Source organism: Egretta garzetta, unplaced genomic scaffold, assembly GCF_000687185.1.
Source record: "Egretta garzetta isolate BGI_Z169 unplaced genomic scaffold, ASM68718v1 scaffold87, whole genome shotgun sequence".
Taxonomy (NCBI): domain Eukaryota; kingdom Metazoa; phylum Chordata; class Aves; order Pelecaniformes; family Ardeidae; genus Egretta; species Egretta garzetta.
This window is the reverse complement of record NW_009260286.1, coordinates 116,544-141,634: the sequence shown is the minus strand read 5'-3', so window position 1 is coordinate 141,634 and position 25,091 is coordinate 116,544. Positions and strand designations below refer to the sequence as shown.

The following is a 25,091-nucleotide window of genomic DNA, read 5'->3' as shown; positions in this document are numbered from 1 at the left end:
CCAGCTGACTGGCTGTGTCCACTCAGGGAAAAGAGCAATTCCTGTGTCCAAACATTCCTCCCAAGAGGCCAGGTCATGGTTTTAGCTCATGCTGGCCTGGCAGTCAGAAACCTCAGCTAGCTCCGTTCAAATTTCACACCAGTTACTTCCACACTATGAATGCAGAAGAGCAGAACTGTTTTGAATTTTCTCTATATTTGTAAAAAGAAAATTATCCTTAATCAAATGATTAGAAGTGCTTTGTTCAATTAAGCCCCTCATTTACCAGCAACATTTTTGCAGCTCTTTACTGTTGTTAGTTACAAGAGACTTCCATTAATAATTATTTCTAGGAGGAGTTTGTGCTCTTCAGAGTTGGAGCCTGACCTGGGAGCACAGCCCTGGTAAGTTTGTCACCCCGGGAAGGTAAATACCTGTATTTAGGTTGGCTGGAAGGTTTATGTCCCAAGAAAGCTGGAGTGCTTGTAAATCTCTGGCTGTTGTGGAAGTGGGGAGAAGCAGTCTGTCCTGCTGTGGGTGATGGGCTTGCCAGAGCTGTGTCTCTGGCTCCACATGCTCAACACTGATGTGGACTTATTTCTCTAGGACTATTTCGTCTGTTGGCTTTCCTGATAGTGCAATCAGGGTCTTCCTTGCTGGAAAACCCCTGATAAATACCATAGAAGAACAAGAAAATAAATCAATGCAAAACATGCCTATAAGAGATGTTCTTTAAACAGCTGGAGGTTTTGGTTTGAGGGAACTCCATCAGAAACTGGACTTTTGTTTTTAGTCAGTCAAATTGAGAGGGAAAAGGAGTTTTAATATCAGACTATACCATCAAATTTTTGCAAAAATGCAATCATGATTAATTGTGTACAAATGTGGCTCTAAAGCCTTGCCTGGATGGGAATGGATGGGGGATGAGAGTTTCTGCATAGGAAGTTATCTTTTATCTCTGCAGTTGGTTCTAGCACAGCCATGACTGGCAAAAAGCACCGATGGGAAACAGTCTTTGGATGGCTCATTAAATAAAATGATTGATACAAGCATGGTTTAAGAATAAGTTCTGCTGTAATTTTACAGACTGTTTGTAATGATATTTAAGAGCAATCTTAGGAACCCAAGAACATGGGGGAGGTTAGCTGTGCATCTGTCATCTATTTTAGCTCTCTGTCATTTGCATCATTTAATTGAAATATGGAAAGATTAAAAGTCAAAGATTTCCCTTTGATATAAAAAGGAGCAACGTTTATGGCTTGAATTTGACCCAGGAGACTATTTTATCCCATCATCTCTCCCTTAAACCCAGCTGGTCTCTTTGATGGATGAGGTGCCCAGTATAATATCCTTTTACAATCACGTGAGCCTGCTGGACTCTCTAACATGACCTTTTTGTTCTTTGTGTTTAAAGGGAAAGGAGGAGCTTTAGGGAAAAATACGGTAATACGTTTCCTTCCTATTTCTGGGCAGTAGCAGCTCTACGCTGCATTAATAAAGTAGTTTGATAAGAGCGCTCATCCTGGGCCAGCTGAGTTTGGTCTCTTTTCATTCTTGGTGGAGGCTGTGCGCAGCTCGCCATGTAGCTCCAACAAGTCGAGGGGATGTGTGCTGCTCCACAAGGGCAGATGGTGCGGCACAGATGGTCCATCGGAGGCAGGTACTTCTGCATAAACCAGGTTTTTTGTTACAGGCATGGCTGGAACACACATGCAGGGACAGTTCAGGGGAGGCCAGGCGAATTTTTTCAGCCAACTTCTTTCCCCATGCAGCATTTCAGCATTCAGTCTTTCTAAAGGGCTGTCCATTCTTATAATACATAGCTGATAACATCCCTGAGCTGAGTATGTGTCATGGCCCTGTGTCTGGGTACCATCCCACAGGGCTACCCCAGCTTCCTTTGCTGTGGACAGGCAGCGGATCCAGCTCTTTTCTTGGCCTGACACGTCTCCAGGTCATTGGGTCCCACATCTGTTGTGCTGCTACGGACCTGTGATTTCATGTCCCAGATGCTTTGAGCCCTGAGGAGCAGCGCTGACCTCCCAAGCTAGGACAGCTGTTTTGCCTTCCGCGTTTGACCTCTGGACTTGACTGAGTGTGTATGTACTGATGAACGAAATAGTGCCAAAGCCCAGGAGCTCCTGACACTGGAACTCGGTGGACCGTCCTGCTAAACTGCAGAAATGGTATTTGGTGTTGCATGGTCCTGACATGGCTTATAAGTTAGCATGGGCTGCATGCTATTCCCAGCAGGCATTTTGTATGGAGCCACCCTGTTTTGAATGCTAAGAGAGTTTAATGGCATGGACGTTGTCAGACTGTACCAGGTGAGTTTGATTTCCTTGCATCACAGCAACCACAGTTTACTTTTTGCAGGACGTAAGGGTGGAGGCTAATGTGCCTTGCGTCTTTGTAACAGTTCCAGAGATCAGATGATCTTTAATCTATCACAAAATCTTCATGGGTCTAAACAGAACACTGGAAGGACCACACACATTTCCCTTCCTGCATTTCCTCACCACTTCAGGCACCCTTTGCGTGAAGGTCAGGGTCTGCTGCTGAGGCTAGGGTCATCCCTTGTACGTGTGGCTTCCTTTCCAGATCATGGCCTCCCTCTTCCTCTACGGCCAGGTGCTTGTTGCCTGCAGATAGCTGTGGATATTGTCTCTTTAGTCTCTGACCTTTCAGAAGAAGCTAAACAAAACAAAACATCCTCAAATGACATCAGGCCCCTGCTGGGGAAGAGGAACCCTTTCTGCCTCTGAAGATGATCAGCAGAAATACAAAATCTGAGGGTAGGCATCGCCTTCGTGCGCAGCAAGCATCACCAAGCACTTGATTGCCCGCTTGGCCTGCAGGAAGCAGGCAGGCTGGGTCTCAGACTCTGAGGCCAGGAAGAGCCATTCTGACCATTCATCTCACCTCTCTCCTTTCAGTCCCATGACAGTAGATTTACAGGGTGGCATGAGCTGCGTGAGGTCTGGTGCAAGACCCTGCTTTGCAGCCTGCTGTGATTCCACTTGAAAGAGCCTGGGAAGCTGCTTATGGGTGATATATCAGAGTTACCGTTCACGTGTTTCATTAGATGCCTGAGTTTGAATAATGCTGTAGCCATTTCACTCCTTTTATCAGCTAGCTACATGGAGACTAGACTGATGGTGGGGTTTGATTTCCAGCTCTGTGAAACTTGGCTGCAAATCTGTACTTAGGTGCCTCCAAAGCATGTATTGCTCTTGGGAAATTGCGCAGGCAGCTCTTTGCGCCGACTGTTGTACAAGCACAAAGGTGGCATTTCTTCTGCATACTGCCTTTTTAATTAGAGTGTGCCTCTTTCACAACCTGCCTTACTTTGAACTCTATTTGCCATAGACTTTCCATTACCTGGGACATAATTGGAAGTGAATTGTTTGCTCAAGGGTGAAGAAAATAGCTTTCATGCAAGGCTTTTTTTTAAAAGACAGATTTTCCAGATAGGTTCTTTATTTTTCACAGAGAGAAGTCTGAAGCAACACAAAGGTGGAAAGCCCTGACTAAGCAGAATAGTGGGCCAGTTCTCATCCTTCACTGTAACCATAATTTTAACAGGATGGTGGAGTTGTCAACAGGGTGGCAATGTAACAGGTTTCTGCAGGAGGCTTACCTGAGAGTAAATGAGAGATTAATGTCCTACCTTATTCCGCTAAACAGCTAATGCTTTAATCTCTGTTCAGTTATTTGTTTGTACTCCTACCGTGCCTAGGAGTCACGGGCATGAGTCGCAGCCCTCTCCTGACAGGCTGAGGTCAGTTTTAATACTTTAATATCTGATATATCTCCTATCAGCAGTCTGCATCTGGCAGTCAACAAGTTAACAACTGTTTTTCTCCTCTAACTGTTATCATCCCATGCAGTTATTAGACCTAAGGTAATTAAGGTGGATTACTTCATATTTTACTGTGTGGATGGTATTGGAACTGCAATTAATACCATCTTGTCACTATAACCCAAGCAGGTTGTGAGGTAGATTTTATCCCATGCAGTTGCATTGATAAGGATTCATTTTCCTTTGGAGGATCGGCCGCTTTTATTTGTAAGGCGAGCAAACTCTGCAGCATGGGCCTTCACAGAGATGGGCAGTCTCTCCATTGGGAAGAACAGGGGTCACCTCAGCATGGGACAGAAATACTTTGCGGGACTGTATTTATGAGTTTCTTTGCTGTTTATTAAGTCTCGTAAACCATCCCTGTCTATACAACCTCCTGGGAATTCGTTTGTTAAAGGTTTACTTGTTCAAAAGAGGTTCACAGCCTCTTTGTGTTGGGTTAATCCTTTCATTTGATGATACGATATCAGGAATGGTAGGCTCAAGATATCCAGTAGAGGAAACAAATACTGTGATACAGAACATTATATTCCACTTGAAAGAAGTGGCAACTTAAACTGGGTGCATGCCAGATAAAGGATCTACACTGGGTTCAAGTTACTAGCAGCAAGGGTATGGTTAAAGTCTTACTTTTTTTTGTTTCTAAGAGTCCCCAAAAAGGAAGACTAAAAATAGAGCTGCTACAGCATGCAGTGAGTTCCTTGGCTGTGAGTTAGCAATCTGCATTTCCTAGGGAATATGAAATAGGAAACACTTTTACACACATGGCAGATTAAGATGCATCTCCATTTACCCTTTTTAACTGATTGAATTCAGTCAGTTTGAAAGGTGAAATAGGAAAAATGGCAGCTCATGGGCCTTGCTAGCTGAACAGGCAGAAACGGGACCATGCTGGGCAAATGCCACTAGAAAGGGAGCATTGCTGACCTTCCCAGAATGACCAACACAGGGCTTGGCTGTGTTGCCAACATGGTGAAGATTTTCCAGTGAATCAAGTATTATGAGCAGCTGAGATGTGTCAGAGACCTGCTCATCTGTTAGAGAGGTCTCAAGGGAGTTCCAAGTAGTCCTGGAATAATTTCTCCACTAATTGGTGGGTAGGATTCAATTCAGGATCATTTAGTCCTGTTAACATCCTGATCTAGTTAGCGGTGTTCCTGCTCCTGCAGGGGGGTTGGACTAGATGACCTCTAGGGGTCCCTTCCAACCCAAAACATTCTATGATTCTATGAACATTGGAATAAATGAGATAAGCCTTTTGCCCAGCAATCTCCTACACCTATATTTATATATGTATGTATATAACTTGCATACTTAAAGCTAGTCTTGCAAAGATTTACTTGCACTAATGAAGGCATTTAACTGAAGTGGTTAAACTGAGGAATTAGTCAGCCTACCGGTATAATCCATGGAGGGATGAATTAGCCACCTCCCATCCCAGTATAGTGCCTGCGATTAGGTGGTGCGAATCCAGGCATCATTTCAGATAGGGACATACATATACATGGATCTTAATTACATGTGTGAAGGGTGGAAAAGAGCAGACTAGTGTGCATGAAATATTGTCCTTGCTGAACATTTCATGAAGCCTAATAGAAACCGACATTCAGCTTTAAAAAACTCATGTTCTCTTAAAAAAAAAAAAACCAAACCCAAACACCTTACTAAGTACTGGAAAGCTGCCACAAGCATCCAGCACTTTGTATTCCCACAGTTTTTTTCCCTGTGCTGCCAGACTCCACTGGTGGAAGTAGCTGCGGGGCAGGTTGCATAAGAGCATAGCTAGGTGCTCAGGAGCATTGCGGCTGGGCTGAAACAAAACCCTGGCATTGTTTTCCATGGTGTGGATCTGCTTTTAATGTGGCGTCAGGGCAGTGACTGTAATTTGCTGTTCCACAAAACTGGCGGTGACTCGCAGTAGCAGTTGCAGCTTGAGCTTGCAGTCCTTACTGCTCCCTCAGGATACGCATGGGAGCAAGACGATGCATGCTACGTGTTTCTTCTACCAGAGAAAAAACCCTCAAAACATAAACCACGCAAAGAACTTTTCACAGGCTACAAGCCAGATAATTTAAGGCTGGTGCTGTATGTTACAGGAGTTCTGCTAGCTGAATGTACTTCTTTAAAAAAACAGGGGAGGTTTAATACACTCATAACTCAAAAACCCCTATAGGGTTTTTTCTCAAACTTTCCACTGTGCTCAGGAAGTCCCAGCCCCAAAGGAGGATGTCTCACAGGTTATGACCATGCAAATAGAAGGATTTATATTGAAAACAGTTTTGCCACTTTGTTCATAATCCTTGGATTTCAAGTTTGTGAATGTAGCCTGGCTTCTCAAATAAGCCAAGTCCTGAACAACAGGAGCCAATGGTCCTTGTGCCAAGCTCTTGATCTCAAACTAAATTGTATTTTTGTTCAGTAAATATTAATCTGCCTTCATCTGTATATAACTGAAGGGCATTTAGCACTGTAGCTACCTCGTATGGTTTTGTTCACTTCTAGTCTTTATTCCAAAGCTATTGATAACCTTTACTTGTGCAGGGTTTCCAGCTTGGGCATCTCCTGGGCTCCTGGGAACTGCCACATTAAGCCAAGCATGCGACCAGACGAAGTCATTGCCTTTACTGGCAGAGGTTACTGGCTGATTTCTGACGACATTCCTCAACCCATGTTATCAACCACTATCTTTTTGGAAAAAATTCTAGCCCCTTGTCCAGTCCTCTACTGTTTGATTACAGAGAGGAAAAGTTGATGTTCTGATAAAGAACTAACATGCACCGTCAGATAAGTAGCACTTAGATAAAAAGAAAATATTTTTTTACAGAGCATAGTTTTACTGCTGTAATTACAAACATTTTTAATTAGACAGGGAGAGCAGATGGGAAGCATCTCCTGGCTGTGCCTGCCAGCAGACACTGAGACAAACCACAGGGGAACATCCAGGAATATGCTGGTTTTGGTTTTTCTTTGAACTAGGTTTTTTCTGGGTCTGATGCCTTACAGGTCACCGGAGGTCTGTGGATGACAGGATGGGTGACATTGCTTCAGAGTTGGGTGCAGGAAATTCCCTAAATGTCCATCTTGGTCAGTAGTCTCAGAGGAGAAATCGTTAGCTCAGATGCCGAAGCATGAGGCTTCTTACTCTTTATTCAAGTATTTGGGCAACACAGTGTAGCTGGGGATGTTCTCACTATCCCTGGTACCTTCCTTTCCTGCCTGGGCTCTTGCTTCCTGTCATCATTAGTCTGGAGAAGAGGAGGCTGAGGGGAGACCTGATCGCCCTCTACAGCTACCTGAAAGGAGGCTGTAGTGAGGTGGGGGTCGGCCTCTTCTCCCTGGTAACAGATGATAGGACGAGGGGGAATGGTTTGAAGCTGTGCCAGGGCAGGTTTAGGTTAGATATTAGGAAAAACTTCTTCACTGAAAGGGTTGTCAGGCTCTGGAATGGGCTGCCCAGGGAGGTGGTAGAGTCCCCATCCTTGGAGGTATTTAAAAGAAGGATAGATGAGGTGCTTAGGGACATGGTTTAGTGGTCGGGTGGCAGGGTTAGGTTAAAGGTTGGACTCGATGATCTTAAAGGTCTTTTCCAACCAAAGCGATTCTATGATTCTATGATCCTGCTCCTGTCCTTGGCTGACATGGATTTCCATTAGCTCCAGAGTGTTTCAGGGCCTCTGGCCTTTTACCTCATCCCTTTCTCCTTACTTTATCTTGGATATCCTTGCCTTGACTGTCATTTAAGTGTCTCACAGTGGTATATAATACTCACCCAGCCTCTGCCTTTGGATAAGTAATCGCAAAGACCTCCAAGGGCCTCTTTTACAGGCAGTGCTTGTATAGCTTTCACTGAAATTTAAAGGAGTGTCTTTTGCCCCAAGTTTTGCAGAATTGGTTGCTGTGACTCAGCTGATGCCTGGTAACTCGCAGAGCTGCAGCCACGTGGGTATGTGTTGGCACCCTGAGCACAGAGGCTCTCCTCCCTTGCTGGCGAGGAGTTCTTCGCATGAGCAATGCCCTGGCTCCAGATCAGCCACACTTGAACACACAATGCTTACTGCTCTGTCAGCATCCTCCTGGGAGCCACATATTGTGTCACACATTTTCCTGAAAAATAGATAAGCTGCACAAAAGACTTCTGCTGAGCCTAAATAAGTCAAGGACAACAGTTCCGTACCATAAAAGTAATTTAAATTAGTAAAATTGTTCTTGCATTGTTAAATGTTTGATTAAAATGACTGAACATGATGAGAAAAAAACAGGATTGTGTCAAAATCTGTAATTTAGCATGACTCTTCTTTGATCCAAAGTAGAGCATATATACTTAGAGCAATGCATAAAATTACAGTCTGTAATCAAAGTTTCCTCTGAAGAGACCAACAAACGAGTATTCTCTATAATGCATAAGAAATCCGTACATAATGGCCTGCTTTGCAAAGTACCGATGCAAGTACGGGATAGATGCAGTCCAAGTAGAGGCAATAGAGAAGACTGGAAGAGAGACTTCCTTATTGATCTTATTCTATTCTTTTGTGCCATCCTCTTCACTGATAAAGGGCCTGGGAACCAGATTCAGACATCCTTGTGTGCTGCAAAAAAAGGAAACCCAAAACTGACTCTCGGACTCTCTGGCTGTAGCCTACCTTGCCTGGGAGACTGGCAGCTTAGAATCAAAGAATCACAGAAGCCTTTAGGTGGGAAAGCCCTTTAAGATCATCAAGTCCAACCATTAACCTAACCCTGCCATCCCACCACTAAACCCTGTCCCTAAGCACCTCGTCTGCCCGGCTTTTAAATACCTCCAGGGACGGGGACTTGACCACCTCCCTGGGCAGCCCATTCCAGAGCCTGACAACCCTTTCTGTAAAGACATTTTTCCTAATGTCCAATTTAAACCTGCCCTGGCGCAACTTCAGACCATTCCCCCTCGTCCTATTGCCTGTTACCAGGGAGAAGAGGCCGACCCCTACCTCACTACAGCCTCCTGTCAGGCAGTTGTAGAGGGCGATAAGGTCTCCCCTCAGCCTCCTCTTCTCCAGGCTAAACAACCCCAAGCTTCTCCCGGGTGCTGTTAGTCCTTGCTTGGCACCCTGGTAATTATTAGTGTTTTTTTTCTCCTCTGCCTGCTGCCATTTCTGGAATTGAAGCTACATAATTGAAAGGTCAGATTCTGATCATGCTCAGCATGTAAATAAAGGGAAAATTACTTAATTTGGCAGGGCTGAACTCAGTCCGTATGTGAGTGCCGAGTCACGTTTCTGTTCCTGCAGTGACCTTGCTGATAGTGGTTACCCATGCTTCTAGCAGTAGCACCTGGAGGTGATATTAATGGTTTGATCCAGACCCATCTCAATTCCCTGAATTATACTACTGCTGCTCAAGTACATAAAGTGACTGTCATACCCTCCCCTGGGTCTGGTGGAGATTAGCTGGACTGCTAGAGAAGTCCTCCAGCTCTGGCTGGCAGAAGGTCCCATGGGAGTGTAGCTGAGCATGCTGGAATTTGGGCAAGCCTCAGCTCGAGCCTCACTCTCCTAAAGATGCATTATCTTGTGAAGATGCAGAACTCTTCTGACTTTGGGAGCAGGCAGAAATCTACCAGATGAAAGCAACTCTTTGTATCTGCAGGTATCTCTCACAAGGCTTTCTTCCTTTTGATCCATTTTTCTTTCCAAATAGAACATGTAGGGAGCAAAGTGGTGCATGTGATGCTTTCCACCGTGCCCTTTGGAGACCAAAAGCCACATCAAGCAGGAGATTTATGAGTTGCTGGCAATAGATGCTTCGTATTCTGTTTTTACATTTACGATGATGAAAGAAGAACAACTGACTTTCATGGCTATGAAAGCAGGAGGAAAACTGCCTGTGGATAGATCAAGCACATGCATCATTGGGTAGAAATTAAGGTGTTTGTAGCTTCAAATCCTGATTTGAAAAGTTCAAGATAGAAGAAAAATATCTGAGTAAAAGATGTGAAGCAGTTTGTAAGATTTTAACTCAGATACACTCAGGAGAATAAATCCAAAGGTAACATTATGATTCATTAATTATCCCTAATTAGGCTCCTAAATTTAACTAGACAGGATCTCCCCTGGAGGCTTTCAAAGGCACCCACCTTTCACTGTTGATGATACAGGGAGCTTAGGAACATAGCTTATTTAAGGAAGACTTCTTCATTAGGTACCTACAGGGCATGCATGGGTTGAGTGTCCAGATTAGGTGAGCTGCATCTTTTAATAAGATTATTGCATTTCTGGACAGGCAGAAATAGGAGAAAGCAGGGGAAGGTGTTCTGCAGCTCTATGCAAGAGGTGGGGAGGTTGGTAGGGAGCAGTGCTCGTGTCCGTCCCTGCCCTGCGGAGTCTCAGTTGGAGGTGCATCATGGTACCTTCATCACCTAAAGCCTCTCACATCCCAGAGCCATGTGCCTGCGAAAGATTTCACTGGGAGCAATGGTGAGACTGAGCTAGTTTTTGTTGCATGGGCTTTGTTTCTGGACTGGCTTCACTTCCACTTCTGAAGTCACTTCTCTGCCGCTGCATGAGAAAAGGAGGAACATATTTTCCATGGAGGCCACGCAAGATAAAAGGTTGTCTGTGTTATATTTATATTCTCATTGCACAACCATTCTGTAGTTAGCTGCTGTCAGAAGATGCAGTAAAGGGCAAAGCATCTGGGCTGCCTCAGGAGTAGTTTTGGCAGAGTGCTCCAAAAGTTTGTATGAGTTCTGTCAGGCATCCCAGCTTGTACAGTTTCCAAACAGCCCAAAAATCACCAGCAGAGGAGACGGATTTCTGCTTTGGGCAGTGTCTGAAGGGAGGGGCAGGGGAGGAGGGCCCTGGTGTGGGCTGGGGGCTCAGGGAGGTGTAGGTGGCTTTGCTTATGACAGGGCTATTTTCCCAGACAGTCTCACTTGATTCCCGCCCGGTGCTTGGAAGTGGACCGACTGTAATTGGCGTGAGTCACTTCCTTGTTACCGGTGGTTTGGAACCATCGCACTCGGAAAACACGCCTGCAGCAGGCTGAGTAACTCCCTCCTCCTCTTGGGCTTTGCATTCAGTTTCAGGATTGCAGACTACATCGATGCTGGGCGAAAAAATCCCTTTTTAAAATGACTGAAGGAGATGGAAAGCTGAGGTCTTGACCACTTACGTTCGTTAAGGCTCTGCTCTTTTTTTGGGTTTTTTTTTGTGAGAGTGAAGATTTTACGTGGCAGCCTGCTGATCAAATCCCAGCTTTCAGACTTGTGTTCTGTTGCACAAAGTCCTTTCACGTCTCCTGCTGTCTCCTGGGACACTTTACATTTTCTATATAAACTGTACTATACTTTCACTCTCAGTATGCTACAGGATGTCCTGAGGTACGATATGGCTTTGCAGCCAAGGCATGGCGTTGATGCCCTGTGCACTCAGCCTTTCATGTGGGGATGCCCAGCCCATCTAGCTGCTCATGGAGATGTTGGAGAGTTGTAGGATCTGATGGTTTCCTGTCAAGTGATTATATCTGACCAAATAGCAATGACTCCCCTCTCAGATGAAGGGAGAATTCCTGGTGGCAGGGCAGGCGTTGAAGGTAGCCTTTGGATGCCTGACATGGCACATGTGATCATGACAAGAGGCAAAACCTCTTCCCATGTGATGCAAATGGCGTCTTAGTCAATTGAAAGGGACACATGCAGCACTGAGCTAGATGGAGGCACAGGCAGCTGGAAAAGGTTTCAACTTGCTCCTTGGCCATGTCTGAGACCCTTGGGAAAAAGCCAAGGCAGTAGACTGGGCCTCAATTTACTTTTGTTAATCAAATTCGCATCTGCACTCCCATGTTTCTAGCTACACAGTGGCGTTACTGTTGTCATTAGGTGTAGAATTTTCTTACATATGAGGCTTTTCTGTCTTGCTCTGTGATTATACTGTGATATTTTGTGGTCTGACGCAGCCAAAATCCATTATTTTAATAGATATTGTTGACTGACTGCTTAGTGAATTTAGGTTTTACAGCACACAAACCACTTTAATTCTGCAATCTGAGAGTGCCATATACCTTACATATGTGCTGAGGAATTGCTTCTTGCAGTAGTTCAGAAACTAAAATGATCCCATGTCTTCCTGGATGCTTAAGTCTCAAACAAAAATCCTTCAGAGCTGCCACCTCTAAAAACCTGCAGAAGTTTATATTGGGTGTTTACTCACAGTAGGGGTTTTTTTTTTGTTTTTTTTTTTTTGTTTAAAAAGTATGTTGAGCATCAACAGTTCCTGGCCCCAACTTGCCCAGATAAAAGGCTTGGTTTTAATTTTCAACAGTAAGGGAGTCATGTTTTGTTCAAATTGCACTTTGCTTCAAGCATTCACAGGAGGATTTGCTGAAGGTCTCGCAGATCTGCTTTAATCATACTGAGCTTTCAGAGTAAACCTTATGGGCTGGAAATGCAGAAGCGAATATATAGCAGAGGAGTGGAGAATGGCAAGCTCCCCATCTGTGTGTTTTTAAGACTGAGCTTTCATTGATCTCCCCTCCAGTGGACTGACCTGCATATACAGAGCAGATGGAAGTCAGGGGATAATTGGGTCTTGGGAGTGGAAGTCTTTAAGCATGTTTAGGACTGACCAAGCGTCAGAAAACAGCGAATGATCAAATTAGCAAAGAGAAGGAAGCAAAGGAACAAATTCTTTACAATGAGGGTGGTGAAACACTGGAAGGGGTTGCCCAGAGAGGTAGTGGAGGCCCCATCCCTGGGAACATTCAAGGCCAGGTTGGACGGGGCTGTGAGCAACCTGATCTGGTTAAAGGTGTCCCTGCTCCTGCAGGGGGGTTGGACTAGATGACCTCTAGGGGTCCCTTCCAACCCAAACCATTCTGTGATTCTATGATTCTATAAGGGATGGTTTGAGTATGAGGCTGAACTCCAGGGACCCTGAATTTGTTTCCGTTCTTTGGCACAGACACTCTCTGTGAGATTAGGACAAATAATTTTGATATTTAAACACTTTCAAAACTCTGTCCCTGAGCCAATTCCCCATCTGTAAAATTTGAGGGTTATAGCAGTCAAATGTTTTGATTAGGGGAATAATATGTGCGCTTAAATTGAAAAAGCAGCATATTGAAACAGAATTCCTCAGAAAGAGCAGTATTCCTCTGCGAAATAATCTCTTGTGACAATTAGCCAAACCCCCAGAACTGAAGTGTTTAAAACTAGATAGATCAAAATGGTAGAAAACATCCAGCAAGTGAGCTTGATGAACAGAGAGGTGAGGCATTGGCTGGCCTTTTCCATCTCTTTGCGCTGTAATTCAGTATTTTGCTGCTTGTAGGCACAGTAACTTTTTCTTTCCATCAGCCCTCAGTTTTCTGGCCACACAAGAGAGCGCTTGTATGAAAACCCCAGCAGAAGGAGTCTCCACCAAGTACAAATAAGGACACTGTCAGCAGCACCAGCGTGTGCCTTGTCACACTGTCCTGCTGCTTGCTTGTACCCAAATCTTATGGGTCTGCTCTGCCAGGGAGAGCACACTCCAGCTTTGGTTTTTCCTTCGCCCCTGTTCCTGCAGGGGGGAAGCTGGCAGGCAGTGGTGGTGAGGTTTTGTTGTGGGATTGGCATCATTAATTCATTGCAAATGGGTAATGCAGGTCTTGAGTTGGGAACTGGTATAAATTATTGCTAGCATGATGTTGATTCAGACATATGAGCAGTGGGAGCTGGTGGCCGGGACTGCTCTTAAAATAGACCCAGAGGGATTATAATAGAGACTTGAAAGTCTGTAATGGCAGAGGAACAAACCTGCTGATCCAAGAGCTCCTTTGCAGGTTTGTAACCTAGAACCACCTTCTGCAGGTGCCTTCACGGGGTGTCACAGCGATGGTGACGCTTTGCTCCACAGATCAAGTCCTGGCTCATGCGGAGTCCATGCGGTGATGCCCGAGTTGGACCCTGGGACGGGTGGCACAGCATGGCTGGCCATCCTGAAAGTTACATTTCTGTCTGTGCCGCTCAGCTGCCCAGCCCAAGTTACTGGAGAATTTTATCATTTGGATAAACACCCGCATCTCAATGCTGACTGCTACCCCCTGAGAGACTGTCGTGGTTTAACCCAGCTGGCAACTCAGCACCACGCAGCTGCTCGCTCACTCCCCCCTCCCTCAGTGGGGTGGGGGAGAGAATCGGGAAGAAAATAAAAGGTTAGAGCCATGGGCTGAGATAGAGACAGTTTAATAAGAGAAAATAATAATAATAGTAATAATGAGAATGGTAACAGAGTGTACAGAATATGCAAAACAAATGATGTACAATGCAGATGCTCACCACCCGCTGACCGATGCCCAGCCCTTCCCGAGCTGCGATCACTCCTCGAGCCCCGATAACTCCCCGAGCTGCGACCCCAGGGCTAACCCCCCCAGGCATGACGTTCTATGGTATGGAATAGCTCTTTGGTCAGTTTGGGTTAGCTGTCCTGGCTGTGCTCCCTCCCAGCTTGTTATGCACCTGGCCGAGCAGGAGAAGCTCAAAAAGTCCTTGAGTAGTCTGAGCACTACTTGGCAACAATGAAAAACATCAGTGTGTAATCAACATTCTTGTAGTACTAAATCCAAACCACAGCACTATGCTAGCTACTATGAAGAAAATTAACTCTATCCCAGCCGAAACCAGGACAGAGACCGAAGATCCCCAGAGATGCCCAGAGCACCTCATATCCTCTCTTCCAGATGATCCCAGCTCATTTTTCATGTGCATTTTAAGGTGCAGGGCTCCTGACTATGAGGTGTATGAACATTTTAATTGAAGGCCCTATTTCTTCCCCTCCTGTCCACATACATCACTTGTTCTGCTGACTGAGATGCTTGAACTTCTCCACTTGACTGAATGGAGCAGGCCAAGTGCCAACCCTTCCCTGCCAGGATTTCTGTGCTTATTGCTAAGACTAAAATCCCAGGTACTTTTTTTCTGGTGGTTTTAATAATAAATAACTTTTCCTGACACCTTGGTTCGGTTCATGCCATGCTTTGTGTCAGATGCACTCCTCTCTGGAGAATTTAAGGAGGGTATTTCAAAGGAACCAGATGTTTAATCTTTCTTGTGGAGTTGGCTCTCACACAGAAGCTAACTGGAAATTGCGAGGTGTTTTGCACTTGAGAAAGCCTTTCCATTTTGCTGTTTTTCTAAATCAAGATATCTAAGCTGTGTATTGGTTTAGCATTGCGTAAACTAGAAAAAGAACAGACTCGCTGCGTGCTGTCACTCTATTTACTCTTTGCCAAGATAGGCCCTTCCTGGCAAGATGTCCTGTATTGGATTTGCATGGCAAGGTTTTGGTAGCAGGGGGGCTACAGGGGTGGCTTCTGCTTTTAAAATAGACACAGAGGGATTATAATAGAGACTTGAAAGTCTGTAATGGCAGAGGAACAAACCTGCTGACCCCTTGGCGTTTCTTTCCGCCACTTGGCTCAAATGTTAAAGTGCCTGGTGGTGTCACCTTTTCGAAGAAAGACCCAGCTCCACCCAGCATGTGTTCTGCCCCAGAGATGGCCATGAATACTGGGAAGTGAAAGCAGATGTTTATAAAGAAGAGTCAATCTGAAATGTTAAAGACTAGCCAAAGTCTGCTAAAAATTTGTCTCTGTTTTCCTTTTACTTCATTTTCTTCGATGGGTGCATATCAACAGGTTACTGGGATGCAGTCTGGGTGAAAAGTGTGTAAGGGAAAACTTGTGTCTGTCAAATGCCTTGCAGGTCCTCAGCCTGATACAGCAAAAGGGGTCTTTATTTTTGGAGGGTGCCGAGCCCTATGCCCTCTGAAGGTCAGGTCCCTTTGGTTGCTTAAATTAGACACCCAGAAGTCCAATTCTCCCTGACGTATGTGGTTTACAGGATGATCTCTCCCTACCCACCTCCTCCCCAGACTTCCTGATATTTCTCTGGCACAGGTACCCCCCTTGCTTCTGCCTAGTTCCTGACAGGGGAGGTGTTTCTTTTGCCGCCTTCCCGTCAGAGGACAGTTGCCAATTCAGGTTTCACTAGAAAGTGCTGTGCCAGCTCTTTGATATTCAGAAGCGGTGGGGTTTTTATGTCTGTTTCCTGACCTAGCATGACTTCACTAATAATGCCAGAACTTCAGTGCTGCTATCTTGGCAGCTTAATATAGGAGGTCAGTCAGTAAATACAGTTACAATTTTCTTTGCCTCAGCAAAGACAGTAAGTCAAACACAATGTAAACAAGGTGGTTGGATCACTTCCCCCACCAGTAATATTTGTAGTTATGCAGGCAAATTTAATGGGCGTGATTAAATCTCATGCTCCAGCTTGGTAGCTGATTAGCTGCAGGGGGCAGGCAGGAATTTCCTTTCTGTTCCAGGGTTGCACTCTTTCCAAGTCCTCCTTCATGCCTCTGCCAGGGATCTCAAAGTGCTTTGCGTTTTTAATTACACTTCTTCACACCCCTGTGAAGAGTGGAGATGAGAGATAACATGATTGGCAATGGAGCAGTGGGGAAACTGAGGCACTAGGAGGTGGCAGCCTGCTTGGGGTGAGAGAGGCAGTTGCCATTCGACTTGGAGAAAGGAGAGCTGAACATCCCAGAAATCCTCTCTTGAGGTTTCTGTGGGTCCAGTGAGCTTGTGCCTCGTTCTCAACAGCCTGTGTCTTTAACACACTGAAGTCTCGGTTGTCTGCAGGCACAAAATGGTGCTTTTATGTATATATATTAGGATACAGTCACTGATGGGGAAAATAGATCGTTCTCCTCTGGAAATTTTAATTTCTTTATTTTTGTCTTTCATCACTCTACTCCTCTAATTTCTGAGCAGAACGGCCTGTGTATGTGTTTCTTCTCTTTGTATGGAAAAGCACTTTGCTCTGAAACAGCCTCAGGTGCTGGCCGTGGCTGAGGCAGAGAACTGGTTCAGCTCTGTAAATGACATGCTGCTTCATCCCTACAGGGCAAAGGAGTGAATTTACTGTGTGGATTCACCTTCAGTGGGTGTACTGAGGTAGCTACACTGACTTTGATTTCTTTACCTGGATGTACAGCTGAAGAGCTGGCTTTGCAACATCCAGGAGGAGAAAATACTCTTCTTAGGCATTGGTCCAACAAAGAGACCATAGACATCCTGACAAAACTGTCACATATTAACCTATTTTGCCTGGGTATTGCTAGTGCTTGTGGCTGACGGAACACGGAGAGCAGTAGGGATTAGCTGAGTCTTCACCCTCCTTCTCAGGATGGTGGGAATGGAGAATGGGCCTTTCCCAGGCTTACTGAAAGCCTAAAGCTCAACAGGGAGCAGCGCATTTTGGATCTCACAGGATGGGGAGGGTTTCTTTCTTACAGGTGGGTTTTCTTACCTCTGTGGTGGATGATTTAAGCTTCATTATTGCATGTGAACAGCATCCTCCAGAGGCTGGTCTTGTGAATCTGGAGTGGACAGAAACTTCTGATGTGCAGCCTTGAGCCAGCAACTTGAGAGAGGCAGTGATTCAGGCAAACCCCACAGTCCCCACCGTTGTGGGGCACCCTGCCCAGCCCCCTGGCATGATGGAACAGAGGTCTCTAGCTGGAGTACTCTGAAGCTTAGGGCTGAGGCCAAAGTCTGGCTTACTAGGCATTTCAGTTTCTAAGATGGGTGTCTAAATAAGTTGTCTGAATCTGATCCTTAGTCTAGTCTCAAAGCTTAATTGTAAATAAATAATACCTTAATCACTTTATAGTTCCCAGTGTTCTCTCAGTGAATGTCTCTGTGCTGGCATTTGGAGAGCATTCATCACAGTGGTAAATGAGTGTCTGTTTGGTCTGCACATGGTATGATTAAGTATCAGCTGAGCCCATAGCATAATGTGATAATTCTCATTCTGACCAGTGGAAATAACTCACTCTAACAACTGTGCTCTTCTTACTCCTCTCTTTCAGTTCCCAAGAAGCTTCTGTATGAAACCCAGCCAAGACCGACCAATTACCAAGGATTTCAGAAGCCACATTTTCCACTGCGGCCAAGAGTGTTTGATCCCAATGTTATAGGGGACGGCGTGTTCCTTTCCGATGTCTCTCCTTCCAACATAGGGCGAGCTCTCCCAGGTAGCTATGACTGTTGGGATGTTGGCCCAAACCTAACTAACTGTGTTGTGGTAACTGTTGCCTTCCGTCTCCCCTTATGTGGGTTTCTATGTTGTTGCCAAACCCCATCCATGTCGCAGTCAGGAAGAGAAGCTTCAAGGCGTGACCAGTGACGGACTAAAGTGAACTGTGAAACTCACACCAGGTTTCTTGAAATAGCAGTCATGGCCACACGTGTCAGAACTCATCACAGAAATACTTTTCAGACCTGTCTAATACAGTGGCAAAGAAAAAAAAAAACCAACCAGGGCAAAGACAGTAGGTCTGCCTCACAGGGGACAGAGAAGTTTTCAACTGAGCTTTGAAATATGATGCTATTTTCATAAAATGCAAAGTCAAGAGATGTGAATGAAGTCAAATCTTTGCAATCTGCAGGGATAGGTGAGTAGGAGGAAGGGATGGTGTATGAATAAAGGAAGAGCACAGGTGAGCATATACTGGGTTAGTCGGTGGTTTTGCATGGTGTTTCTCAACATGCAGGAGATGGTATGTGACATTACTTCTGAAATTCCCAGCCTGTGCTCCCAGAGATTCAGCTCTAGGGTGGGCATGGGCAGAGCTGCTTTATCTCTGTCTCCACTCCTGGCAAAGCTAATCCACAGCTGGGTTAGTAAATACACAAATAATTAAAGATGATGAGCAATAACAGATCTGTCAGTTTGGAGGCCTTACTGAAAAATTGTCAAGGAAAAGAATTTTGTGATCCTGTTGATTAAGCAGGAAAAAAAAAAGCTGAACTCATTTTTATTCACGTAAACATTTCAGTTCTACAAATGACACCTTTTGTTTAGTTTTCACATTGTTTATTCATTCATTTCTAAATTATGCACTGCTTTTCAAACAAATATGTCATTTTGAAATTAAAAGCTAAAAGAATGTTTCAAAAATAGCAAAAGGAAATATTTGGACATTTCTGTAATCTCCCTTCCCGTTTTATTTCTTTTATTAAAACTATTTGCTAATGTCAGCCTGGCATCATGAATAACCTTTCCTATGCTTATACTGTGGTGTTGGCCAAATTTACTGCTTGCTGAAATAATTCTGCTCAGCTTTGGTGTAAAGTCACAGGGAAACAGTTTGAGTGACTGGGAACAGCTAAGAAAGGGTAGTGAAGAGAAAACCAGTAATAGGTGAGCTGATTAGGCATAGACAAGGTCTTCAAAGCTGGCGAGGAGGAAATGGGGTGTCTTTTAGTATGATCCTGGAATGAATGGCAGAGCAGGGAACTGCATAGCATAGCAACACATGGCCCTTGTGGAATTGTGTCTCTTTGTTTTTTTCCCTCCTGCATAACTCCACTCATCTTCTGTCTTCCTTGTCTGTGCTTGTACAGTCCTGCAGATGACAAAACCAGTTCTGTGGTTTTGTGGTGCTCTTTGCTGGAGTATAGTGTATGCAGACAAGTATTCATTTAAAAACTTGTTTGATTGCATTTGTTCTTGGGACAAGTCAGAAGCCAAAAAAAAAAAAAACCAAACCCAAAACCCAAACCCACAACCAGATCCTTCTTACATCTCACGCGAGAGGAGTTATGCCTTATTCTGTGTCCTAAATACACCACTATTACACAGCATAGTTTACAAGGGATGCCCTGTACCCAACAGAAGTGCGTGGGTGTTGGTCTCTGCTTCCAGGTAATGGATGATAGAACAAGGGGAAACGGCCTCAAGTTGTGCCAGGGCAGGTTTAGGTTGGACATTAGGAAATTTTTTTTTCACCAAAAGGGTTTTTAAGCATTGGAACGGGCTGCCCAGAGAAGTGGTGGAGTCCCCATCCCTGGAGGTATTTAAAAGCCGGGCAGAAGAGGTGCTTAGGGACAGGGTTTAGTGGTGGATGGCAGGGTTAGGTTAACGGTTGAACTTGATGATCTTAAAGGTCTTTTCCAACCTAAACAATTGTATGATTCTAAGTGGTGTCCATCTGAGCCTTTCCTGGCTGACCTAGCACATGCACATGGAAACCCCTACTGCAAATATAATTTAAACCTTAGTCCTAGTGAGATCCTGTGAATATATCAACAGCGAGGGGCCAGTGGGTTGTCGTTAATCCAGAACTGGACATGTGGGAGAGCATGGCGCAGACACCCCAGGTTCATGCAGCTGCAGTCCAGCCACATTAACTGGACTTTAATGCAGAGTTGTAGAAAACTCTCAAAGACCTAGGAGGAACCTGGAGCCACGTAACTCACCATTCCTCTTTACAATGAGGTAGAAGTTTATGAAATATACAGGTGAGATTATAGCCTGATGATGCCCTTCATTTGCATTGAGTGTAAAGGGATTTTTAGATTAACTAGTTCCGAGCCAGACCTCAGTATGTGGACATCTCAGGCAGGGTTCAGTTACTCCCATATAAATGTGATATTTGAAATGACCTGGGGTGTTCACCTGGCTTCTAGATGCTGCCCTAGAAGGGTGAGAGGTTCCACTACATCTCTTTTCATACCTGCCATCTCTGCATGGTGTCTTAGATGTCTGTGTATGAGCAAAGTTTTAAAGTCTTCAAGGTTTAGGTGTCTATTATGGGGAGAGCTGAATGACTCCCTAGGATCTGACAACTAATAGCAGGATTTAGTTGCCCCAGTTTAGATGCATAGTCCTACTTGGGATGCTCTGAAGTATCCAGTTTTTAGGTTCAGTTTTTAGAAGTGAAAAATTTACCCTGCTTCCATGGATTTCTTTGTAGGAACAGTGGTAGAGAAAAATCCAACCACTTGTACAGACATAGATTTACCAGACAGGGAGAATAAAGGAAAGATTAGAGGGCACCTTGGTGCCTACATTTTTCTTCTGTGCCCCAGTGCCTCCATTAGTACAACTGATCTTGAGTGTTCTTTGTTCTCCTAAAGCAAGAGGTTCTTAGTATATTTTTCCCTTTTGGATCTGCCACCCAGGCACCCATGTTTAAAAATTTTGCTTCAGGGGCAGACATTAACACCTTGGTAGCTTGTAACATGTGGCTTTCCCAAGGCCATGCAGCTATTCGGTGGCAGAGAGACAACCGTGCCCACATTCCTTGGGGCTGATCCCTCCCAGCGACACCTGGACATCCAACCCCGCTGCTTCTCCTCCAAGGCAGGTTAGGAGTTGGCATCACTGCATGCACATTCATACACTCAGTCCCTCTCCATCCAGTATTACCTGCTCTCTTTGACACCCCTCAGTTTCTATTACTCCTCCCCTAGGCTGAGCCGCTTCCTGGCACGCACAACGGGAAGCTGAACGTGATGTCTCATGCTGCCAGGTTTGCAGGGAAAGGAGACGGATCAGGCACCAGTGAGCACAGACCAGCTCGCGCCACGGCTGCTGTCAAAGTGCCTTGGCTTGCATGGTGCTGATGGCATTATCAGAGATGGACCTGACACCTTCTCGAATTTAATACCTGCAGATAAGTGGAAGCCAGGTACAAACCTGTGACTCTACAGTGCGCTGCTTTTGGACAGAAGCGTACACCCAGTGAAAGGACCCTGAAAAACTGTAACAGCTACAGTTAAACAATCCCATGGGTGATGGAGCCGGATCCTGTGCACCGACTTTTTCATGCGTTTAAAACAATTAGTGTTTTGTGGCTAGGGGGGGTGTCTGCCCGCAGATCAAGGTGCAGGGAGCACTCAGCAGCGTGCTGATAAGGTCTGAAAGGGTCTCTTTGAGCCTCCTGGAATTAGCTGCCTCCTTAGCTCCAGTCTTCAACAAATAAAATCAAATCATTAACCCATGTTCACTCACCTCTCCAAAGGGGAAATGGTGTCTGGGTGAAACACAATACGAGCAGGCTTCTGAAGGAAGTCATAAACTCAGGTCTGCCCTTCCCCAAGAAGGCTGGAGAGAAAGCATGTCTGTTTGCCAGGTGTGGATGGATCACTACAGCGTGACACCAGCAGAGGGTTGCTGGCTCTGCCTCTGCTTTCCAGTCCTTACTACAAGCTTAGCTGAACCCACTGTTGATAAAGGCTCCTTTGATTTACATAAGAGAAAAGAAACCTGGTTATATATTTGCTGTAGCACAGGTGGGTGTGTCTAAGTGGTGACATGAAAGAGCAGGAGACGGGGGAGAGAAGATGCTGCCTGGATGCAGACAGGGTATGTGCTCAGCTGAAGCTACCTGAGAAGGTTTAGTTGCCCCCTAGAAAGGGGCAAATTTGGGTGGCTTGCTGTTGAGCGGCTCCAGATTTCTGAATGCAGATGCTGAACAGGTAGGGATAGGGCAGGGTAAGGCTGGGGCACGTGCCTCATTCTTCATTCCCTTTCTCTTTCAAAGCAGAGAAGAAGAAAGGGAGATCGGCCACCTTCTACCCTCTAGACAACACCCCCTTCCTGCTTCCCGTGGATGAGACACAACCGCCGGTGCTCAACAGCAGCATGGAGCCCGTGGGCGTCAGCACAGAGATGGCACTGCTCAGCAACATCCTAGCAGCGTATGCCTTTATCACAGGTAGGTCTTGCAGCTGCCATCTCTCTGGGCTCTCACAAGTTTTTTCTAGACCCTCCACAGTCACCTAGGGCTAAATCTGCCTCTTTGAACTGTTTGTGTTTTTCATTTGTCTCTCCGCAAATTCTCCTTTGAAAGACCTGACCAGGGCAGCTCTAGCAGACAGTATATAACAGGGTTTATTGTGCTCTGCTTTCCACTGGATTTGCTCTCATCTGGAGTTAAATACAATGTAATCTTACATGTGGTATTATTCCTAATGCTCCATTTTCCTGGAGATCAAAGCCTGGCTCATTAGAGAGGCAAGCTTGTTGTCCTGTAATTTGGAAAACAAGCAGCACTCAGAACATTACCCTGCTTAAGAGAATTTGGCTTACCTTCAGTAGAAGTGTAAAGGTGAAGTAGCTTGAGAGTCTGCTTAATTGTATATTTAAATCTAGTTTAGAGTAAGATTTCCTTGGATCGCAGTTTATCTTTCACCCACGTGAATCTTTCAAGTAACAGAGGAGTAGTCTTCTAATGAGATTCACTTTAAAATTGAAATAAAGATCGTGTGCCCTACTGAGTGCTCGGGGTCAATACCAATGACAGCAAATAGTACAGTAGAGGCAGGTGACATAGCACAAATATTTCCCATCCCACAACTGCACGAGGCACCTTGTCAGCAGTAGGGAGTGCCTACAGGGTGGGAGGACCTAACCCCCCAAAAGGAGGACCATTGGCTGAATAGCATTGGATGCACTAATTTGACACATTTTAGGCCAATCTTTGCTGCTTTCCCCAGAACGAGGGCCCTGATTTCTGTGTAACTAGGCTCCCAATGCAGGACATAACGTTTGTGGTGCCTTTCTTCTTACGGGTGTTTTCCATTTGTTTAATGAAATGTTTGTCTCCTTATTACCTTGCAATGCTTATTGCCAAGCAGTATTACCTTGCTAGTAATGTTAATGTGTTGCTCTTTTACTACGTGCTGTTAATAATTCTGTGTACTGCGGTCAGTCTGGCAGCACCACTGTAATGCAATTATGGTATTCTGGAGCACTGAAGTCTATATAACTAAAACTCAAATATTTGTGAGCTAAATTTTCATGTCTGTGTGCCATTCAGTCTTGCTAATTCATTGAACACTAATGCATTCTTGCTGCCATGCTCTTGCTCTTGCTGAGATACCACCATGCTGCTGCAGACAAGTATTTGGATTTGAAACAATTAACTTGGGCTTTGCATTTTGGAATCACTGAGTAGATTAGTAAGAGTGTTTCTGCACATTTAATGGATGATCCTTCTAAAAGGACCATGAATGGTGAATCCAAAGTTCTGCCCTTTTACATGTCCAGTTGTGGCATGAGGATCCATCTTTTCATGACACCTTTAAGAAGGAGGCAGTTTAAGTGGAATCAGTAGTGTTCTTCACAAAAGATAGCTGAGTAGGATATATCTCTTCTTGCACAGAATTCTCTAAGGAAAGATAAGAAAAAGAAAACTTTAAAGGACTCTTCTGTCTATCGCACTTCTCCCCCTTCTTACCTACAGCTGCCATTTTTTGATGTGAAAATACCTGCATTCCCAAGATTACTATAAAATAAAATGCTGTTAATATTATTTTCCCCATCTGAACAGTAACGGGCAGCATAAAGTTGTAGGATTTACAGTCAGGGGGAGTTGAGACTATGATTCGGGGCTGCTGACGATGCCCCATGGACTTGGCTTCCTTTGACCACAGCAGAAATCTTTGACCCTGCAGTCATTTTGTAGGGCACAAAGCCTTGATTCATCCCTTTCACAAGGTGTCAGTCTTGGCAGGAGCATCTAGATTTTACTGTAGAACAAATAACAAATAAGGACGGCTTTAACTGTCTTGTTGCTGTGGGATTTGGTTGCCCTCTCATGATGTGGTCTCCTTGTGATGCCTGCACATCCACTGGATGTCAGATAGGTAAAACTCAGACCTCACAGCTTTGGTTTCCATTGATGAGTTCAGGAGCTTGTTGCTCATGATTTCAAGTGTACTTAACCATGACTGTTAGGTGGGTTTTAATCTCAATGATAGATATGTCCAGTTTGTTATTTATAACAAAAATAACTGATGGCTGCCCCATGGATTGAAACAGCAGATGCCCTAAACCATTTTTATCTGCTGCATGTAATTTAGCACTCTGCTTTTAGCAGAAAGGGTGGATTTGGCGTGATTTATTTTGTTGTACGTGAATATGAAGAGGTTTTAGATTATGAGTTCAAAGACAAGCTGTGTCACAGGCCACAAATATCATTTGCATAAAACTAGAGCACTACAAAGCCATCCCTCTTTTTTCTGCAGATTTTGAGCAGCAGAACAGTTGGAAAATTTTCTGCTCGCCTGAGTTTGGGGCCCTGAAGGTGGCTTAAGCCACAGTAGCTGTTGATGTCCATAGAGGAGCTGTTATAGTGGCTCAGGAGAGGCAGGGTATCAGGCTGCCAAGGAGGGCTGGTTCTGGTTCACACATTTTCCCACCCGTTCCTGACCACAGCCTTGGTGCCAAAGAGAAACATCTGTGCAAGAACACCTCTGTTTCTTGACATCCCTCAAGCAAACTCTACAGACTGAAAGTGCTGTATTCAGGGCTTCCCTGTGCTGATGAGTTGGCTCAAAACAGGACTTCACAAGAGAAAATCGTAAATAGGCAGGGGCAACATATAAAGATGTTTTTTCTGCTGGGGCAGAGAGTGGTGTATACCCTCAGACCCAC

The 25,091-nt window shown here is 44.9% G+C and overlaps 1 protein-coding gene across 1 annotated transcript in view; it reads left to right on the top strand.

The window, feature by feature from the left end:
* EVA1A (eva-1 homolog A, regulator of programmed cell death) overlaps positions 1–25,091 on the top strand; it is a 218,339-nt gene that overhangs the window by 187,392 nt on the left and 5,856 nt on the right. Inside the window, exons 6-7 of the mRNA XM_009642516.1 lie at positions 17,734–17,898; positions 22,195–22,368. Of these exons, the coding sequence (XP_009640811.1) occupies positions 17,734–17,898; positions 22,195–22,368 (339 nt within the window). The remainder of the gene's footprint in view (positions 1–17,733; positions 17,899–22,194; positions 22,369–25,091) is intronic.